Source organism: Lampetra fluviatilis, chromosome 66 (genome assembly GCF_964198595.1).
Source record: "Lampetra fluviatilis chromosome 66, kcLamFluv1.1, whole genome shotgun sequence".
Taxonomy (NCBI): Eukaryota; Metazoa; Chordata; class Hyperoartia; order Petromyzontiformes; family Petromyzontidae; genus Lampetra; species Lampetra fluviatilis.
In genome coordinates, this window is record NC_136340.1 from 3,304,659 (window position 1) to 3,320,111 (window position 15,453).

Here is a 15,453-nt window from a genome sequence, read left to right on the forward strand (position 1 = left end):
GATTGCTTGTGTTTATATTTATATTATTTTATCATTTCCCTTCTACGTGACTTTACCGAAAGAACCAAGAATTTAACGTTGATTATGTTCTAACACTTTTTCCGCTTATTCGGGATGACTTTTAAAAATGTTTTTTTTGCGCAAAATCAACATCACTTAGCAAAAGCGTGGCTCGTAACTTCAAAATCGTCGTCTGTCAAGTCATCTTTAAAGGCAACAACAGCAAAGGCGATTAAACCACCGTCCATCTGGAGCACACGTCAACTTTAAAGCAAACAAACTTTGCTTAAAAGCGAACTTTAAAGCAACTCTATGTGCGCAGAACGTGTTCTGATACTGCTGCTGCTACTGCACCAGTCCAATTATTCAACGCTTACTTAGCCTTTAAACATACAAGTGACACGTTATTAGTAATAGTGTGTGTGTATGATGTGGTAGTGGTGGTAGTCGGCGACGTTTCATGTCTTCACCCGTGGACGGCTGCTTGCGTTGTGGCCGAAACGTCGTGATAATTGTATTTTTATTATTTTATTATTTCCCTTTTACGCGACTTTTCCGAAAGAACCAATGTAATGTTTCTTGTTCACGACCAGTTTTCGTTGAGGTGTAAAAACAACAAAAACACCGCACAGCTCGACAAAACGCGCGGCCCCTTCAATGAGGCCAATTGCCCGAAACGTCTGTCCGGGTGACGTATTTCCATTGATGGAGCAATGATTTATGAGGTAAAACAATGTTATCCAACTCGTACTACACCGATGTAGAACGTTTTTGTTTTAATTTGTTAACAAAAAAGTTTTTTTTAACGACGAAACGCGCTGCGGCCTAGCGAGACCGACCCCCCTCCTCCTGCGGTTGAACCACCCCCGAAACGTCGGCCCCCGTCGTCGTTTACCTGACGAGCGAAGCGGTCGAACTGTGGTGGCCACCACCTTCCTTGACGGACATCATCAGCGCCGCCGCCACCACCACCACCAAACACAGCTGGTGGTTGTTGTTGTTGTGTGTAGTTGATTTGCGAGTTGTCGCTTGTTAATTTTGCTACTCTCTTTAAACTTATCGCTGCCTTTTCCCCCTTCTTTAAAAACGTCGCCTTCTCGTCTTGCCCGATGCGCGCGGTTTTATTTTTAATTTTTTTAATTGTTAATTTTTCCCCTCAGGTCACCTCCTCCACCCCCCACACACACTCGGCCCTCAATTTTCGCGCGCAATCCCCTTCCCCGTGGGGGGCGAACAGGCCACGCAAAAGTTCGTCTGACGTCGCTGTCCGACGGGAGAGTTTGGGTCCTCTGTAAGGAGGAGGAGGAGGATGATGAGGGGAGCTTGCGAGCGACTGGGGTTGGAAGTCGCTGGAAAGACGGGAACGGGTGGTGAGAGATGAGGGGGTGGGGGGGGTCAAAGGGGGCGTGGTTTAAGAGGGGGGAGGGGCGGGGGAGGTTGTGGGTGGGAGGGGAGGGGGTTGGCCGCACGCGCGCGGACGGAGTAGTAACCGGAAGTGAGCGGGACGTCTCGCGCCGAGCGCGGGAAAATCCACTTCCGGGAGTTGACTCCGCCCCCCTCACGCGCGCGTGCGTGCGCGTGTCATGAGGGGGGGGTTCGCTGGGGGGGGTGAGGGGGAGGGAGTTCGCGGTGGGGGGGGGAGTTTTCTGGGGGTGTCACGTGACAAGTGGAGGGGGGGGGAAGAGTTCGCGGTGGGGGGGGAGTTTTCTGGGGGGGTCACGTGACAAGTGGAAGTGGGTGGGGGAAGTTTGGGGGCGTCACGTGACAAGTGGAGGGGGCGAGTTCGGGGTGGGGGGGAAGTTTGGGGTGTCACGTGACAAGTGGAAGGGGGAGAGTTCGCGGTGGGGGGGAAGTTTGGGGGGGGTCACGTGACGAGTAGGGGGAGTTTGGGGGGTCACGTGACAAGTAAGGGGGTGGGGGAAGTTTGGGAGGGTCACGTGACAAGTGGAGGGGGAGAGTTCGGGTTGGGGGGGAAGTTTGGGGTGTCACGTGACAAGTGGAAGGGGGAGAGTTCGCGGTGGGGGGGAAGTTTGGGGGGGGTCACGTGACGAGTAGGGGGAGTTTGGGGGGTCACGTGACAAGTAAGGGGGTGGGGGAAGTTTGGGGGCGTCACGTGACAAGTGGAGGGGGCGAGTTCGGGGTGGGGGGGAAGTTTGGGGTGTCACGTGACAAGTGGAAGGGGGAGAGTTCGCGGTGGGGGGGAAGTTTGGGGGGGGGTCACGTGACGAGTAGGGGGAGTTTGGGGGGTCACGTGACAAGTAAGGGGGTGGGGGAAGTTTGGGAGGGTCACGTGACAAGTGGAGGGGGAGAGTTCGGGGTGGGGGAGAAGTTTGGGGGGGGGGGTCACGTGACGAGTGGGGGGAGTTTGGGGGGTCACGTGACAAGTAGCGGTGGGGGCGAGAGTACGCGGAGCGGTGGGGGGGACGTTTGGGTGGGAGGATCACGTGACAAGGGGGGGGGTGGGGCTCCGTCAGAATGGAGGGAGGGGGAAATTTGGTCGGTCACGTGACGGGTGGGGGGAGTTTGGAGGGTCACGTGACAAGTGGGGGGGGGGGGGCTCCGTCAGAATGGCGGGGTGGGGAAAAGTTGGTCGGTCACGTGACACCGACATTGCAGTGGTTATGTGGAGGGTGGGAGGGGGGTCGGGTCACGTGACACAATGACGTAGCGGGGGGTGGTTTGTGCCGGATTATAAGACGCAGTTTAATTTCATACTGCCACAAGGGGTTGACAGATATGTAGTGTATAGTGTAGTGTATGGTGTAGTGTAGTGTATAGTGTAGTGTACGGTGTAGTGTATAGTGTGGTGTATAGTGTATAGTATAGTGTAGTGCATAGTGTAGTGTATAGTAGTGTGTAGTGTATAGTGTAGTATATAGTAGGGTATAGTGTAGTGTATAGTGTAGTGTATAGTGTAGTGTATAATGTAGTGTATGGTGTAGTGTATAGTAGGGTATAGTGTAGTGTATAGTGTAGTGTATAGTGTAGTGTATAGTAGTGTATAGTGTAGTGTATAGTAGTGTATAGTGTAGTGTATAGTGTAGTATATGGTGTAGTGTATAGTAGTGTATAGTGTAGTGTATGGTGTAGTGTATAGTGTAGTGTATGGTGTAGTGTATAGTAATGTATAGTAGTGTATAGTGTAGTGTATAGTAGTGTATAGTGTAGTGTATGGTGTAGTGTATAGTAGTGTATAGTGTAGTGTATGGTGTAGTGTATAGTAGTGTATAGTAGTGTATAGTGTAGTGTATAGTGTAGTGTATGGTGTAGTGTATAGTAGTGTATAGTGTAGTGTATAGTAGTGTATAGTGTAGTGTATAGTGTAGTATATGGTGTAGTGTATAGTAGTGTATAGTGTAGTGTATGGTGTAGTGTATAGTGTAGTGTATGGTGTAGTGTATAGTAATGTATAGTAGTGTATAGTGTAGTGTAGTGTATAGTAGTGTATAGTGTAGTGTATGGTGTAGTGTATAGTAGTGTATAGTGTAGTGTATGGTGTAGTGTATAGTAGTGTATAGTGTAGTGTATAGTGTAGTGTATAGTGTAGTGTATTATGTAGTGTATAGTGTAATGTATAGTGTAGTGTATAGTAGTGTAGTGTATAGTAGTGTACAGTGTAGTGTATACGGTAGTGTATAGTAGTGTATAGTGTAGTGTATAGTGGTTTATAGTAGTGTATCGTGTAGTGTATAGTAGTGTATAGTGTAGTGTATAGTAGTGTATAGTAGTTTATAGTAGTGTATAGTAGTGTATAGTATAGTGTATAGTAGTGTATAGTGTAGTGTATAGTAGTGTATAGTGTAGTGTATGGTGTAGTGTATAGTAGTGTATAGTAGTGTATAGTGTAGTGTATAGTGTAGTGTATGGTGTAGTGTATAATAGTGTATAGTGTAGTGTTTAGTGTAGTGTATAGTAGTGTATAGTGTAGTGTATAGTGTAGTGTATAGTGTAGTGTATAGTAGTGTATCGTGTGGTGTATAGTGTAGTGTATAGTGTAGTGTATAGTAGTGTATAGTATAGTGTATAGTGTAGTGTATAGTAGTGTATAGTGTAGTGTATAGTAGTGTATAGTGTAGTGTATAGTGTAGTGTATGGTGTAGTGTATAGTAGTGTATAGTAGTGTATAGTGTAGTGTATAGTGTATTGTATAGTGTAGTGTATAGTGTAGTGTATAGTAGTGTATAGTAGTGTATAGTGTAGTGTATAGTAGTGTATAGTGTAGTGTATAGTAGTGTATAGTGTAGTGTATAGTAGTGTATAGTGTAGTGTATAGTGTAGTGTATAGTGTAGTGTGTAGGATGAACGTTGAGATTTATAAGTGGAACGGGGTGACCAATGAGGTCTGACTTTGTCTGTCATAAGGCAGGGCACTGATAAGGGGTTGACAGCGATGTGATGTCGTATGTTGAACTTCTTTGAGTACCGTACTAGCAGACTTTGGGGCCGTCCATAAATGACGTCACGCACCTAGGGGGGGGGGGTTGAGAAATGTGACGTCACATAAAAATGCGCAACTTTAAATAAATATGGACAACACGTTCTACTTAATTAAATAGACGTTTTAATAAATGTTTTCTCCTACAACATCAGAGTGCAGCGCCACATTAAATACGCACTACAATGACAATAGTTTAAAGCGATTTGAAGCAAACTTAATTTGGAGCTTTCGTGACTGCAGGAATTATTCTTTGGTTCTTTCGGTAAAGTCACGTATAAAGATAAAATAATAAATTAAATTAAATACTAGCATACGACGTTTCGATTGCAACACAAGCAATCATCATCAGGTATAAATTAAATAGAAACACAAATCTAGTATACTTAGAAATGGAATGTAATACAACAGATAGGGTGTTGACTGTTATGTTATCCGACTCTCTGTTGTATTACATTACATTTCTAAGTATACTACATTTGTGTTCCTATTTAATTAAATCCTTTATATTAAGTTCACTTGCTTGCTTGCTTGCGCGCTTACGACCGTGCAAATCTTTCGGTCGTTTTTTAACCCACTTCCCGTGATCCAATCGAGCTGACATTTTCCACACAGACTCGGTGTGCGAGACAATTAATGTTCGTGAAACAAAATTCCCAAAATTTTACACTTTTTAGGCAAAAAAAAATATTTTACATATATTCAAATAGAACTCATTCATGGCTTTGGCTGAACGTCACAGTGTAAGAGCCCAGAGCGTAACCCCTCCACAGGCCGTGGCGGAGTAGCGCAGTTGGTAGCGCCCTCGCTTCCCATGCCAAAGGTCGCGGGATCGATCCCCGCGTCCTCCACAGGCGAATATATTTTTAAATCCTTTATATTAAGTTCGCTGCCACGCATATAAAGGATTTATAGTGAAAAACTTTGTTTTTACGGGTTATACTTATTTATACCTGATGATGATTGCTTGTGTTGCAATCGAAACGTCGTATGCTAGTATTTAATTTAATTTATTATTTTATCTTTATACGTGACTTTACCGAAAGAACCAAAGAATGATTTGAAGCATGTTTTATTTTTGTCATATTTGAGGGGGGGGGGGGGGTCTGACTTTTCGTGACGCCGTGTGACGAGGGGGGGGGGGGGTCAAAAATCGTCCATAATCGCGTGACGTCATTTATGGACGGCCCTTTTGAGGGATTTTGTCTTACAGTCCGGCAGGTCTGTGTGTGTGTGTGAGATGTGACTCGGGTGGGGAGCGGTGGTGCAGCGGTTAGCGCTACGAACCCGCGTCTTGGGCCTCTCCAAGGTCGACTCAGCCTTAAATGAGTACCTGTTTATGCCATTTATTGTGAAAATTCCGTCACAGTTCCTATGATTGCTTTTTCATCGCTTCACATGGCTTTGTTTTGGTGATTTCGAAAAGTGTTTTGGTTTGGCCATGTTTGTGTTGTTGTAGTACAGAGTTAGACTGATGGCCTTAATCTAAGTTGTCTTGTGGTTGTTGTTGTTGTTGTTTGACTTGCATCCCACTGGGATTTTTGCACACAGCGTTGGTGTGTAACGGTGTTTTTTTCTGCAATATTTTGCTGTCTTTAATTTAATTTTCTGTTTGCACTCAGTCACATAGTCACTTTAAGATGTTTTTTTGTTCATGTTTTTGTTTTTTGTTTGTTGCGGTTGCACCCGATTCAAGAGCCGAATGGCTCACAGGGCTACACCTAATACATGAACTTGAACTTGGGTGGGGAGCGGTGGTGCAGCGGTTAGCGCTACGAACCCGGGTCCTGGGCCTCCCCAAGGTTGACTCAGCCTTAAATGAGTACTTGGCGCGGTGTGTAGTAAACATCGCCACTGGGGAGACAAAGGCGGCCGGGCGTGGGTGCTGGCCACCCACCCCCTCGTGTGCCACAGTGCCGGTAGCCTTCATAGGTGCTACTCGCTAACAGCACTTGCCCCTACAGCCTGTTAGAGGCTACACGGGGGATCTTTGTCTGTGTATAGGTGCTGCTTCTACTCGCTAACAGCACTTGCCCCTACAGTCTGTTAGAGGCTACACGGGCAGTCTTTGTCTTTGTTCTATAACAACGGGGGGGGGTGACGTATGCGCCTCAACAAACGGGTGACGTCACCCGCTATTGTTTATCAAATGACGTCACCCAGTGTGGGGAGCGGTGGTGCCGCGGTTAGCGCGTCGCCCTGCAAATATCGCAACGGCCCCCCCCTACCCACGTTCGATTTCCGCTCACAACCACCAACACCACCACAGTGACGATTATCTTGAAACATGTACCGGGTGGGCCTCCCCTGGGTCGACTCAGCCTTAAATGAGGTAGTGATGTTGGGCCACCGTGCCGGTCTTTTGCTAACCAGCGCTCGCTAACCAGACTAATGAGATGATTCTAGATTTGAAGCTTTCGTGACTGCAAGGATTTATATTCATAGGTTGTTTTCGGTCAAGTCACGTAGGTAAAAAATTTTAATTAATAAAAGTAAAATAAAAAATAAAATAAAAATAAAAATCACGACGTTTCGGAGGAAACACAAGCATCCGTCTTCAGGTGGAACCGTCACAGCACGATTTCTGTATATTGATACAGCTTACAAACCTGTATATTGATACAGCTATCGTGCTGTGACGGTTCCACCTGAAGACGGAAGCTTGTGTTGCCTCCGAAACGTCGTGATTTTAATTTTATTTTTTATTTTACTTTTATTAATTTTAATTTTTTTACCTACGCGACTTTACCGAAAAAACCTAAGAATATTGAGATGATTTTGCCACGATACATTTCCACGTTAACTTTAAATGTGCTGGAGTCAGGGGTCGGGATCGGAACCACGACCTCCCGCATACCAGGCGAGGTAGTTAACATCTCGGCAAATAGTGCAGGCATCGTCAGGGTCTGGATCGATCCCACGACCTCCCGCATACCAGGCGAGGTAGTTAACATATCGGCAAATAGAACAGGCGTCGTCAGGGGCAGGATCGATCCCACGACCTCCCGCATACCAGGCGAGGTAGTTAACATCTCGGCAAACACAGCAGGCATCGTCAGGGTCTGGATCGATCCCACGACCTCCCGCATACCAGGCGAGGTAGTTAACATCTCGGCAAATACAGCAGGCATCGTCAGGGTCTGGATCGATCCCACGACCTCCCACATACCAGGCGAGGTAGTTAACATCTCGGCAAATACAGCAGGCATCGTCAGGGTCTGGATCGATCCCACGACCTCCCGCATACCAGGCGAGGTAGTTAACATCTCGGCAAACACAGCAGGCATCGTCAGGGTCTGGATCGATCCCACGACCTCCCGCATACCAGGCGAGGTAGTTAACATCTCGGCAAATAGTGCAGGCATCGTCAGGGTCTGGATCGATCCCACGACCTCCCACATACCAGGCGAGGTAGTTAACATCTCGGCAAATAGTGCAGGCATCGTCAGGGTCTGGATCGATCCCACGACCTCCCGCATACCAGGCGAGGTAGTTAACATCTCGGCAAATAGTGCAGGCATCGTCAGGGTCTGGATCGATCCCACGACCTCCCACATACCAGGCGAGGTAGTTAACATCTCGGCAAATAGTGCAGGCATCGTCAGGGTCTGGATCGATCCCACGACCTCCCACATACCAGGCGAGGTAGTTAACATCTCGGCAAATAGTGCAGGCATCGTCAGGGTCTGGATCGATCCCACGACCTCCCGCATACCAGGCGAGGTAGTTAACATCTCGGCAAATAGTGCAGGCATCGTCAGGGTCTGGATCGATCCCACGACCTCCCACATACCAGGCGAGGTAGTTAACATCTCGGCAAATAGTGCAGGCATCGTCAGGGTCTGGATCGATCCCACGACCTCCCGCATACCAGGCGAGGTAGTTAACATCTCGGCAAATAGTGCAGGCATCGTCAGGGTTTGGATCGATCCCACGACCTCCCACATACCAGGCGAGGTAGTTAACATCTCGGCAAATAGTGCAGGCATCGTCAGGGTCTGGATCGATCCCACGACCTCCCGCATACCAGGCGAGGTAGTTAACATCTCGGCAAATAGTGCAGGCATCGTCAGGGTCTGGATCGATCCCACGACCTCCCACATACCAGGCGAGGTAGTTAACATCTCGGCAAATAGTGCAGGCATCGTCAGGGTCTGGATCGATCCCACGACCTCCCGCATACCAGGCGAGGTAGTTAACATCTCGGCAAATAGTGCAGGCATCGTCAGGGTCTGGATCGATCCCACGACCTCCCGCATACCAGGCGAGGTAGTTAACATCTCGGCAAATACAGCAGGCATCAATCTTAATTTTGGAGCTTTCGTGACTGCAGGAATTATTCTTTGGTTCTTTCGGTTAAGTCACGTCTAAAAATAAAAGAATAAATTAAAATAATAGCGACGTTTCGATTGCAACACAAACAATCATCATCAGGCATAAAAGAAATAGCAATAAAAATCTAACTAGAAAAACGACCCCTCTCTCTGTGCCGATATGTGTCCTCTCTCTGTGTGTCCTTGTGTGTCCTTGTGATGTCTGTCTGCTTGTATGTCTGTCTATAGTTTTCTAGTTAGATTTTTATTGCTATTTCTTTTATGCCTGATGATGATTGCTTGTGTTGCAATCGAAACGTCGCTATTATTTTAATTTATTATTTTATTTGTAGACGTGACTCAACCGAAAGAACCAAAGAACAGCAGGCATCGTCAGGGTCAGGATCGAACCCACGACCTCCCGCATACCAGGCGAGGTAGTTAACATCTCGGCAAATAGATCAGGCGTCGTCAGGGTCAGGATCGATCCCACGACCTCCCGCATACCAAGCGAGGTAGTTAACATCTTGCCAAATACAGCAGGCGTCGTCAAGGTCAGGATCGATCCCACGACCTCCCGCATACCACGCGAGGTAGTCAACATCTCGGCAAATACAGCAGGCGTTGTCAGGGTCAGGATCGAACCCACGACCTCCCGCATACCAGGCGAGGTAGTTAGCATCTCGCCACCGTGCCAAGATGCTAACTACCTTGGGGTTGCATACCTGGAAGCGGTGGCAAGATGTTATCTCCCTCGCCTGGTGCGCAGGAGGTCGTGGGTTCGATCCCGATCCTCACGATGCCTGCTGCTGCTGCTGTGTATGTGGAGTCTGAGTGTCTCTCTCATCATCATCATCACGGTGGCTATGAGATGTTGACTACCTCGCCTGGTGCACAGGAGGTCGTGGGTTCGATCCAGATCCTCACGATGCCTGCTGCTGTTGCTGTATATGTGGAGTCTGCGTCTCTCTCTCTCATCATCATCATCATCACGGTGGCTAGGAGATGTTAACTACCTCGCCTGGTGCACAGGAGGTCGTGGGTTCGATCCCGATCTTTACGATGCCTGCTGCTGTTGCTGTATATGTGGAGTCTGCGTCTCTCTCTCTATCATCATCACGGTGGCTAGGAGATGTTAACTACCTCGCTTGGTGCACAGGAGGTCGTGGGTTCGATCCAGATCCTCACGATGCCTGCTGCTGTATATTTGGAGTTGGCGTGTCTCTCTCGCTCTCTCATCATCATTATCATCACGGTGGCTAGGAGATGTTGACTACCTCGCCTGGTATGCAGGAGGTCGTGGCTCCGATCCCGACCCTAGCGCCTGCTGCTGTATATTTGGAGTTTGCAGGTCTCTCATCATCATCATGACGGTGCTGCGATCGAAACGTCGTTATTTCTTATTTTTTACTCTTTGTTTCTTTCGGTAAAGTCACGTATAAAGAGAAAATAATAAATTAAATACTAGCAATTCCTGCAGTCACGACAACTCCAAATTAAGTTCTTTTTGTTTTATTTAATTTGTCTACCTACGTGACTTTACTGAAAGAACTAAAGAGTATAGATTCCTGCAGTCACGAAAACTTCAAATGAAGATAAAAAAAAACTTAGAAATAAGTAAATACGTAATCATCAGTTAATACCTCAGTGGGGCTTAGCCTGGCATGATGGGAATGGTTTAGTTGTATTTGTTTGTGTTTGAGTGATTTAAATTTCGATTTAAAGCTTTCGTGACTGCAGGGATTCATCTTCTTGGTTCTTTGAGTAAAGTCACGTAGAAGGGAAGTAATAAAATAATAAAATAATAAAACATAATACAGTAAAATAATTCTCACGACGTTTCGGCTACAACTTTGAAACCCCCCCGCCCACCTCCTACGCATTTCCCATGAATATGCTAAATTCCTCTTGATATGCACATTCTTTTGTTAAGGCGCTCTTCTTCCACCTCCAACCCAGCTTATATACAGGGTGACCAAAAAAAAACGGGCCCCAACTCTAATTAGGCCCCGTTTCTTAGTGTTTTGTCCGAATGAAATGAAACTTTGGTCATAACTAGTTTATTATATTCAAAACATCAAATCAAAACACTAGGGTCTTTGGCCTTTTTTTCTCCGTTCTACAGCATGTGCTCTAGATGGCCTCCATTTAGCTCCGTGCATTTCTTGAGGCGCAGCACGAAGTTGTCCATGACGTTCTTACAGACTGAATTGGTAATGGCTCTCATCTCCTCCCTGATGGTTTCCTTGAGTTCCATGATGGTTCTGGGTTTCCCTGCGTAGACTCTGTCCTTAAGATAGCCCCAAAGAAAAAAATCTGGGGGGCTTAGGTCCGGGCTATGGGGTGCCCACTCAAAAGCAGTCTTGAGACTGATCACTCGGCCTCCGAAGTTCTCTTTCAGCCAATCTCGGGACAGGTTTGAGGTGTGAGAACTTGCTCCGTCTTGCTGGAACCAGAACTTGCTCATGAGCGACGGGTAGAGGGTCTGGAGCTCACTCTTGAAGGTTTTGAGGACCTCCACATACCGCTCCTTGGTGACTGTCACTGCTGCGCCAGATTCTTCGATGAAGATTGGTCCGATGATGCCTCTGGCCGAGATTGCAGCCCACACCGTGCACTTAGGAGAGTGCAAGGGCTTGGTGGCTACTTCATTGGGTCTGGAGGACCCCCAGAAGACATTTGTCTTGGAGTTCGCCTTTCCGTCAAGATGGAAGTGGGCTTCATCTGAGGTCCAAAGGAGGTTAAGGAAACTTGGTGTCTCCTCGATCTTCTCGAGCATCTTGACTGCCATAGCGCTCCTCTGCTTCTTGTCTGAGGCTGTAAGGGTCTGCAGCGTCTGTATTTTGTATGGGTAAGCCCTGATATCGTTCACCAGCACTCTCCTGCAAGTCTCACGGGACATACCGAGGGACTGACTTCGCTTACGCACAGAGCGTTTCGGACTCTGCTGGAGAGACTCTCTCACACTTTCGACCAGCTCGGCTGTTCGCTTCTTGGGACGTCCCGAGTGGCTTGGACGGTTCTCACTGGCAGCGTTGAGGTTCTCCACGGTCCCATACTTCTCGAAGTGGGCCACCCAGTTCTGAATTCTGCTTTTGGATGGAGCCTTTTCACATTCGAACTGACGCATGAAACTGTCCTGGGTTTTCTTAAACGAGCCTGTCTTGTAGTAAAATTTAACACAGTGTATTCTTTGTCCCAGCTCCCACTGGGGTCTTGGTGTACTCACGGTCGTTGATTCTGCCATGTCCTGTAAAATAAGGGCAATCGGTGAATAAATAAAGGAGATATCACATAAAGTGTACACGGGGCCCGTTTTTTTTGGGTCACCCTGCTCCAAGCTTGGCAGTGTCTCATTCTTCACCTGAAGACGGCTGCTTGCGTTGTAGCCCGAAACGTCGTGAGAATTATTTTATTATGTTTTATTATTTTATTATTTTATTACTTCCCTTCTACGTGACTTTACCACAACGCAAGCAGCCGTCCTCAGGTGAAGAACAGGGCTGCCGGAAAGACAGCGTCCGAATGAACACCGCCAAGCTTGGCAGCGTATATTTAAGCTGGGTTAGAGGAGGAGAAGCTCCAGTCACAAAAGCTTTAAATCGAAATTTAAAATAAAGTTAATACTTCTGTAGTGACACAGCGCTGACTGTTGTACGGCGGCTGCAACTGCAGGTAGACACTTAGCGCACACGCCCGCTGAGCATATATGCCGTCTGTGTGTCTGTGTGTGTGCCGGCAGAGCGGAGGAACTGGGGCAAGGGTTCACGGCGGACCTAGTGGGGAGGCCCCCAGAACCCTCTGGCAGAGGTCGCAAACGGGTTTTGATTCCTTACCCGTACCCGTACCCGGCCGCACCCGGGTCGAAAACGGGTACCCGTACCCGTACCCTACCCGATACCCGGCTACCCGTACCTGGCCGGGTATACGTAAATTAAAATTAACAAAAGAAAAAAAACCCCGACGTTTCGATCGCAACACAAGCGGTCTTCATCAGGCGGAGATATATATATAGATGTGTTTAATATTTTTTATTCACGTGACTTTACCGAAAGAAACCAAGAATTTTAAAAGTGTTCAGTCAAAAAATTCCAAGACGATTCCAATTCCGAGTGACGTCACCCCTCGCCCCCGGCCCCGCCCCCCCGCCTTTGTCCGCGGGCGGGGGGGGGGCAGAGGCGTGGGCGTGCTCGCGTGACGTCACCGCTCCCCAACAACACGTGACGTCACCCGCCCCCCAACAACACGTGACGTCACCCGCCCCCCAACAACACGTGACGTCACGGGCCGCCTTCGGTCGACTCGCGCGCAATCTACGTGGGGGGGGGGGCTTCTTCACTCGTAGCGGGGCCCTCCTCCTGCAAGCTTCACGTCTCCTCAGGTGAAGCGGATTCACCGTGGATTTATATTTTTCGTAAATTTTTGTTCGCTTTAACCTTCGCTCATTTTTTTTTGTTCACCGCACGAGCGAACGGGCTTTTGCTTTGTTGGTTTTTCGTGCGCGTTCGTTTGTTTTTGCTCGCCACCTCGGCATTCGTTTTCGTTTGATTGAAATCGCTCCGAGGGATAACCACCCCCCCCCCCCTATGCCTGGCCGTCCCTACCCGGCGCGGTGGACCGTGACAGGCGAGACGGTTAGGAAAGTGCTAAGGCTTCGGCCTTCCCGCCCCCTCTACCCGCCATCGTTGGCGATGGTTGCTAATATTTTTTTGTTGTTGTTTGTTCGCTCGTTGCTTTTAAAAGTGCAATTGTTGCATTCTGTTGCGGTGGTGGTGGCGCGTTGCACGCTTGTCTCGCGTTTCTCATTTAATGCCGCTTTGTAATCGTGTCGAGTGAGAATCATTGTTATACATGGGGGAGGTGGGGTCGGGGGGTGGTGCGGGGGGGTTATCGGGGGGGATGGTCGGGGGGGGGGTGGGGGGGTCAGGGGGGTGGTGGGGGGGGGTTGGGCGGGTGGTGGGGGGGTGTGGGGGGGGTCAGGCGGGTGGTGGGGGGCTCGGGAGGGGTGGGGGGGGGTCGGGGGGGTGGTGTGGGGGGGGGGTCGGGAGGGGTGGGGGGGTGGTGGGGGGGGGGTGTCGGGGGGGGTGGTGGGGGTGGTGTGGGGGGGGGGTCAGGGGGGTGGTGGGGGGGGTCGGGAGGGGTGGGGGGGGGTGGTGGGGGGGGGGTCGGGGGGGGTGGTGGGGGGGTGTAAGGGGGGGTCAGGGGGGGTGGTGGGGGGTTGGGAGGGGTGGGGGGGTGGGGGTCGGGGGGGTGGTGGGGGGGGGTGTGGGGGGGGATGGTGTGGGGGGGGGGGTCGGGGGGGTCAGGGGGGTGGTGGGGGGGGGTCAGTGGGGTGGTGGGGGGGGTCGGGGGGGTGGTAGTGGTGATGCGTATGGTGGTGGTGATAGGGGTGGTAGTGGTGGTGGTGGTGCGTGTGGTGGTGGTGCGTGTGGTGGTGGTGCGTGTGGTGGTGGTGCGTGTGGTGGTGGTGCGTGTGGTGGTGGTGCGTGTGGTGGTGGTGCGTGTGGTGGTGGTGCGTGTGGTGGTGCGTGTGTGTGGTGGTGCTGGTGGTGGTGCTGCTACGTGTGGTGGTGGTACGTGTGGTGGTGCTGCTACGTGTGTGTGTGGTGGTGCTGGTGGTGGTGCTGGTGGTGGTGTGTGCTGGTGGTGCGTGTGGTGGTGGTGGTCCGTGTGGTGGTGCTGGTGGTGGTGGTGATAGTGAACGACATCCACCGTGGAGACGACAGCTACAGAATCCGCTTTAGAAGCCCGTTGCTGTATTTGGTGACGGTGCATGGCTTCCTCTCTGATTCTCTCGGCAAAATCACCCAGATAGATACAAAATTAACCCGTAAAAGCAAAGTTTTTCACTATAAATCCTTTATATGCGTGGCATCGGTTTTATGTTATTATTCATTTCTGTTTATCTTGAGTAAGAGTTTCATTTTTAACACATTGGTATTTTAAATTAAATTTGAAAAAAAAAAATTCCTAAAAAGTGGAAAATTTTGGAATTTTTTTTCACGAAAATAAATTGTCACGCACAACGAGTCTGTGTGCAAAATGTCAGCTCGATTGGATCACGGAAAGTGGGTTAAAAAAACGACCTGAAGATTTGCACGGTCCTAAGCGTGCAAGCAAGCAAGTGAACTTAATATAAAGGATTGAACAAGTATAACCCGTAAAAACTAAGTTTTTCACTATACATCCTTTATATGCGTGGCGGCTAGAGTCCTCTCGTCCTCTGGCTTGAGATGGCTGCCACCTATGGGTCAGATGATTGCATTGCACCATTAAGCAATTGGTAATTACATATAATTTTTTTCTCCTAAAAAGTGTAAAATTTTGGAAAAAAAATTTACACGAACATTAATTGTCACGCACAACGAGTCTGTGTGCAAAATGTCAGCTCGATTGGATCACGGGAAGTGGGTTAAAAAACGACCGAAAGATTTGCACGGTCGTAAGCAAGCAAGCGAACTTAATATAAAGGATTTAATAAAGGATTTAAAAATCATCGCCTCCCCTCCCCACCCCGTGGGATCATCACAGGCCACACGTGGCAGCAATCCCAACACCTTAACCCTGTTCCACAGTCGTGGGGAACGTCAGGTTGTATGAGGCCCGTGAAATCATTTGGGTCTGGCCCTGCCAAGGCAACCGCATGACTCGAAATTCAACAAATCTCGGAGCAAACCTGGAAAAGCAGTTGCGAGTAGCAGCGAC

At 48.9% G+C, this 15,453-nt stretch overlaps 1 protein-coding gene across 1 annotated transcript in view; it reads right to left on the reverse strand.

Annotated features, from left to right (window-relative positions):
* Positions 1–1,395, reverse strand: part of LOC144952144 (retinoblastoma-associated protein-like) — a 194,877-nt gene extending 193,482 nt beyond the window's left edge. The window contains exon 1 of the mRNA XM_078882548.1: positions 896–1,395. Within this exon, the coding sequence (XP_078738674.1) occupies positions 896–951 (56 nt within the window). The 5' untranslated portion in view covers positions 952–1,395. The remainder of the gene's footprint in view (positions 1–895) is intronic.
* Between the last annotated feature and the right edge of the window lie 14,058 nt (positions 1,396–15,453).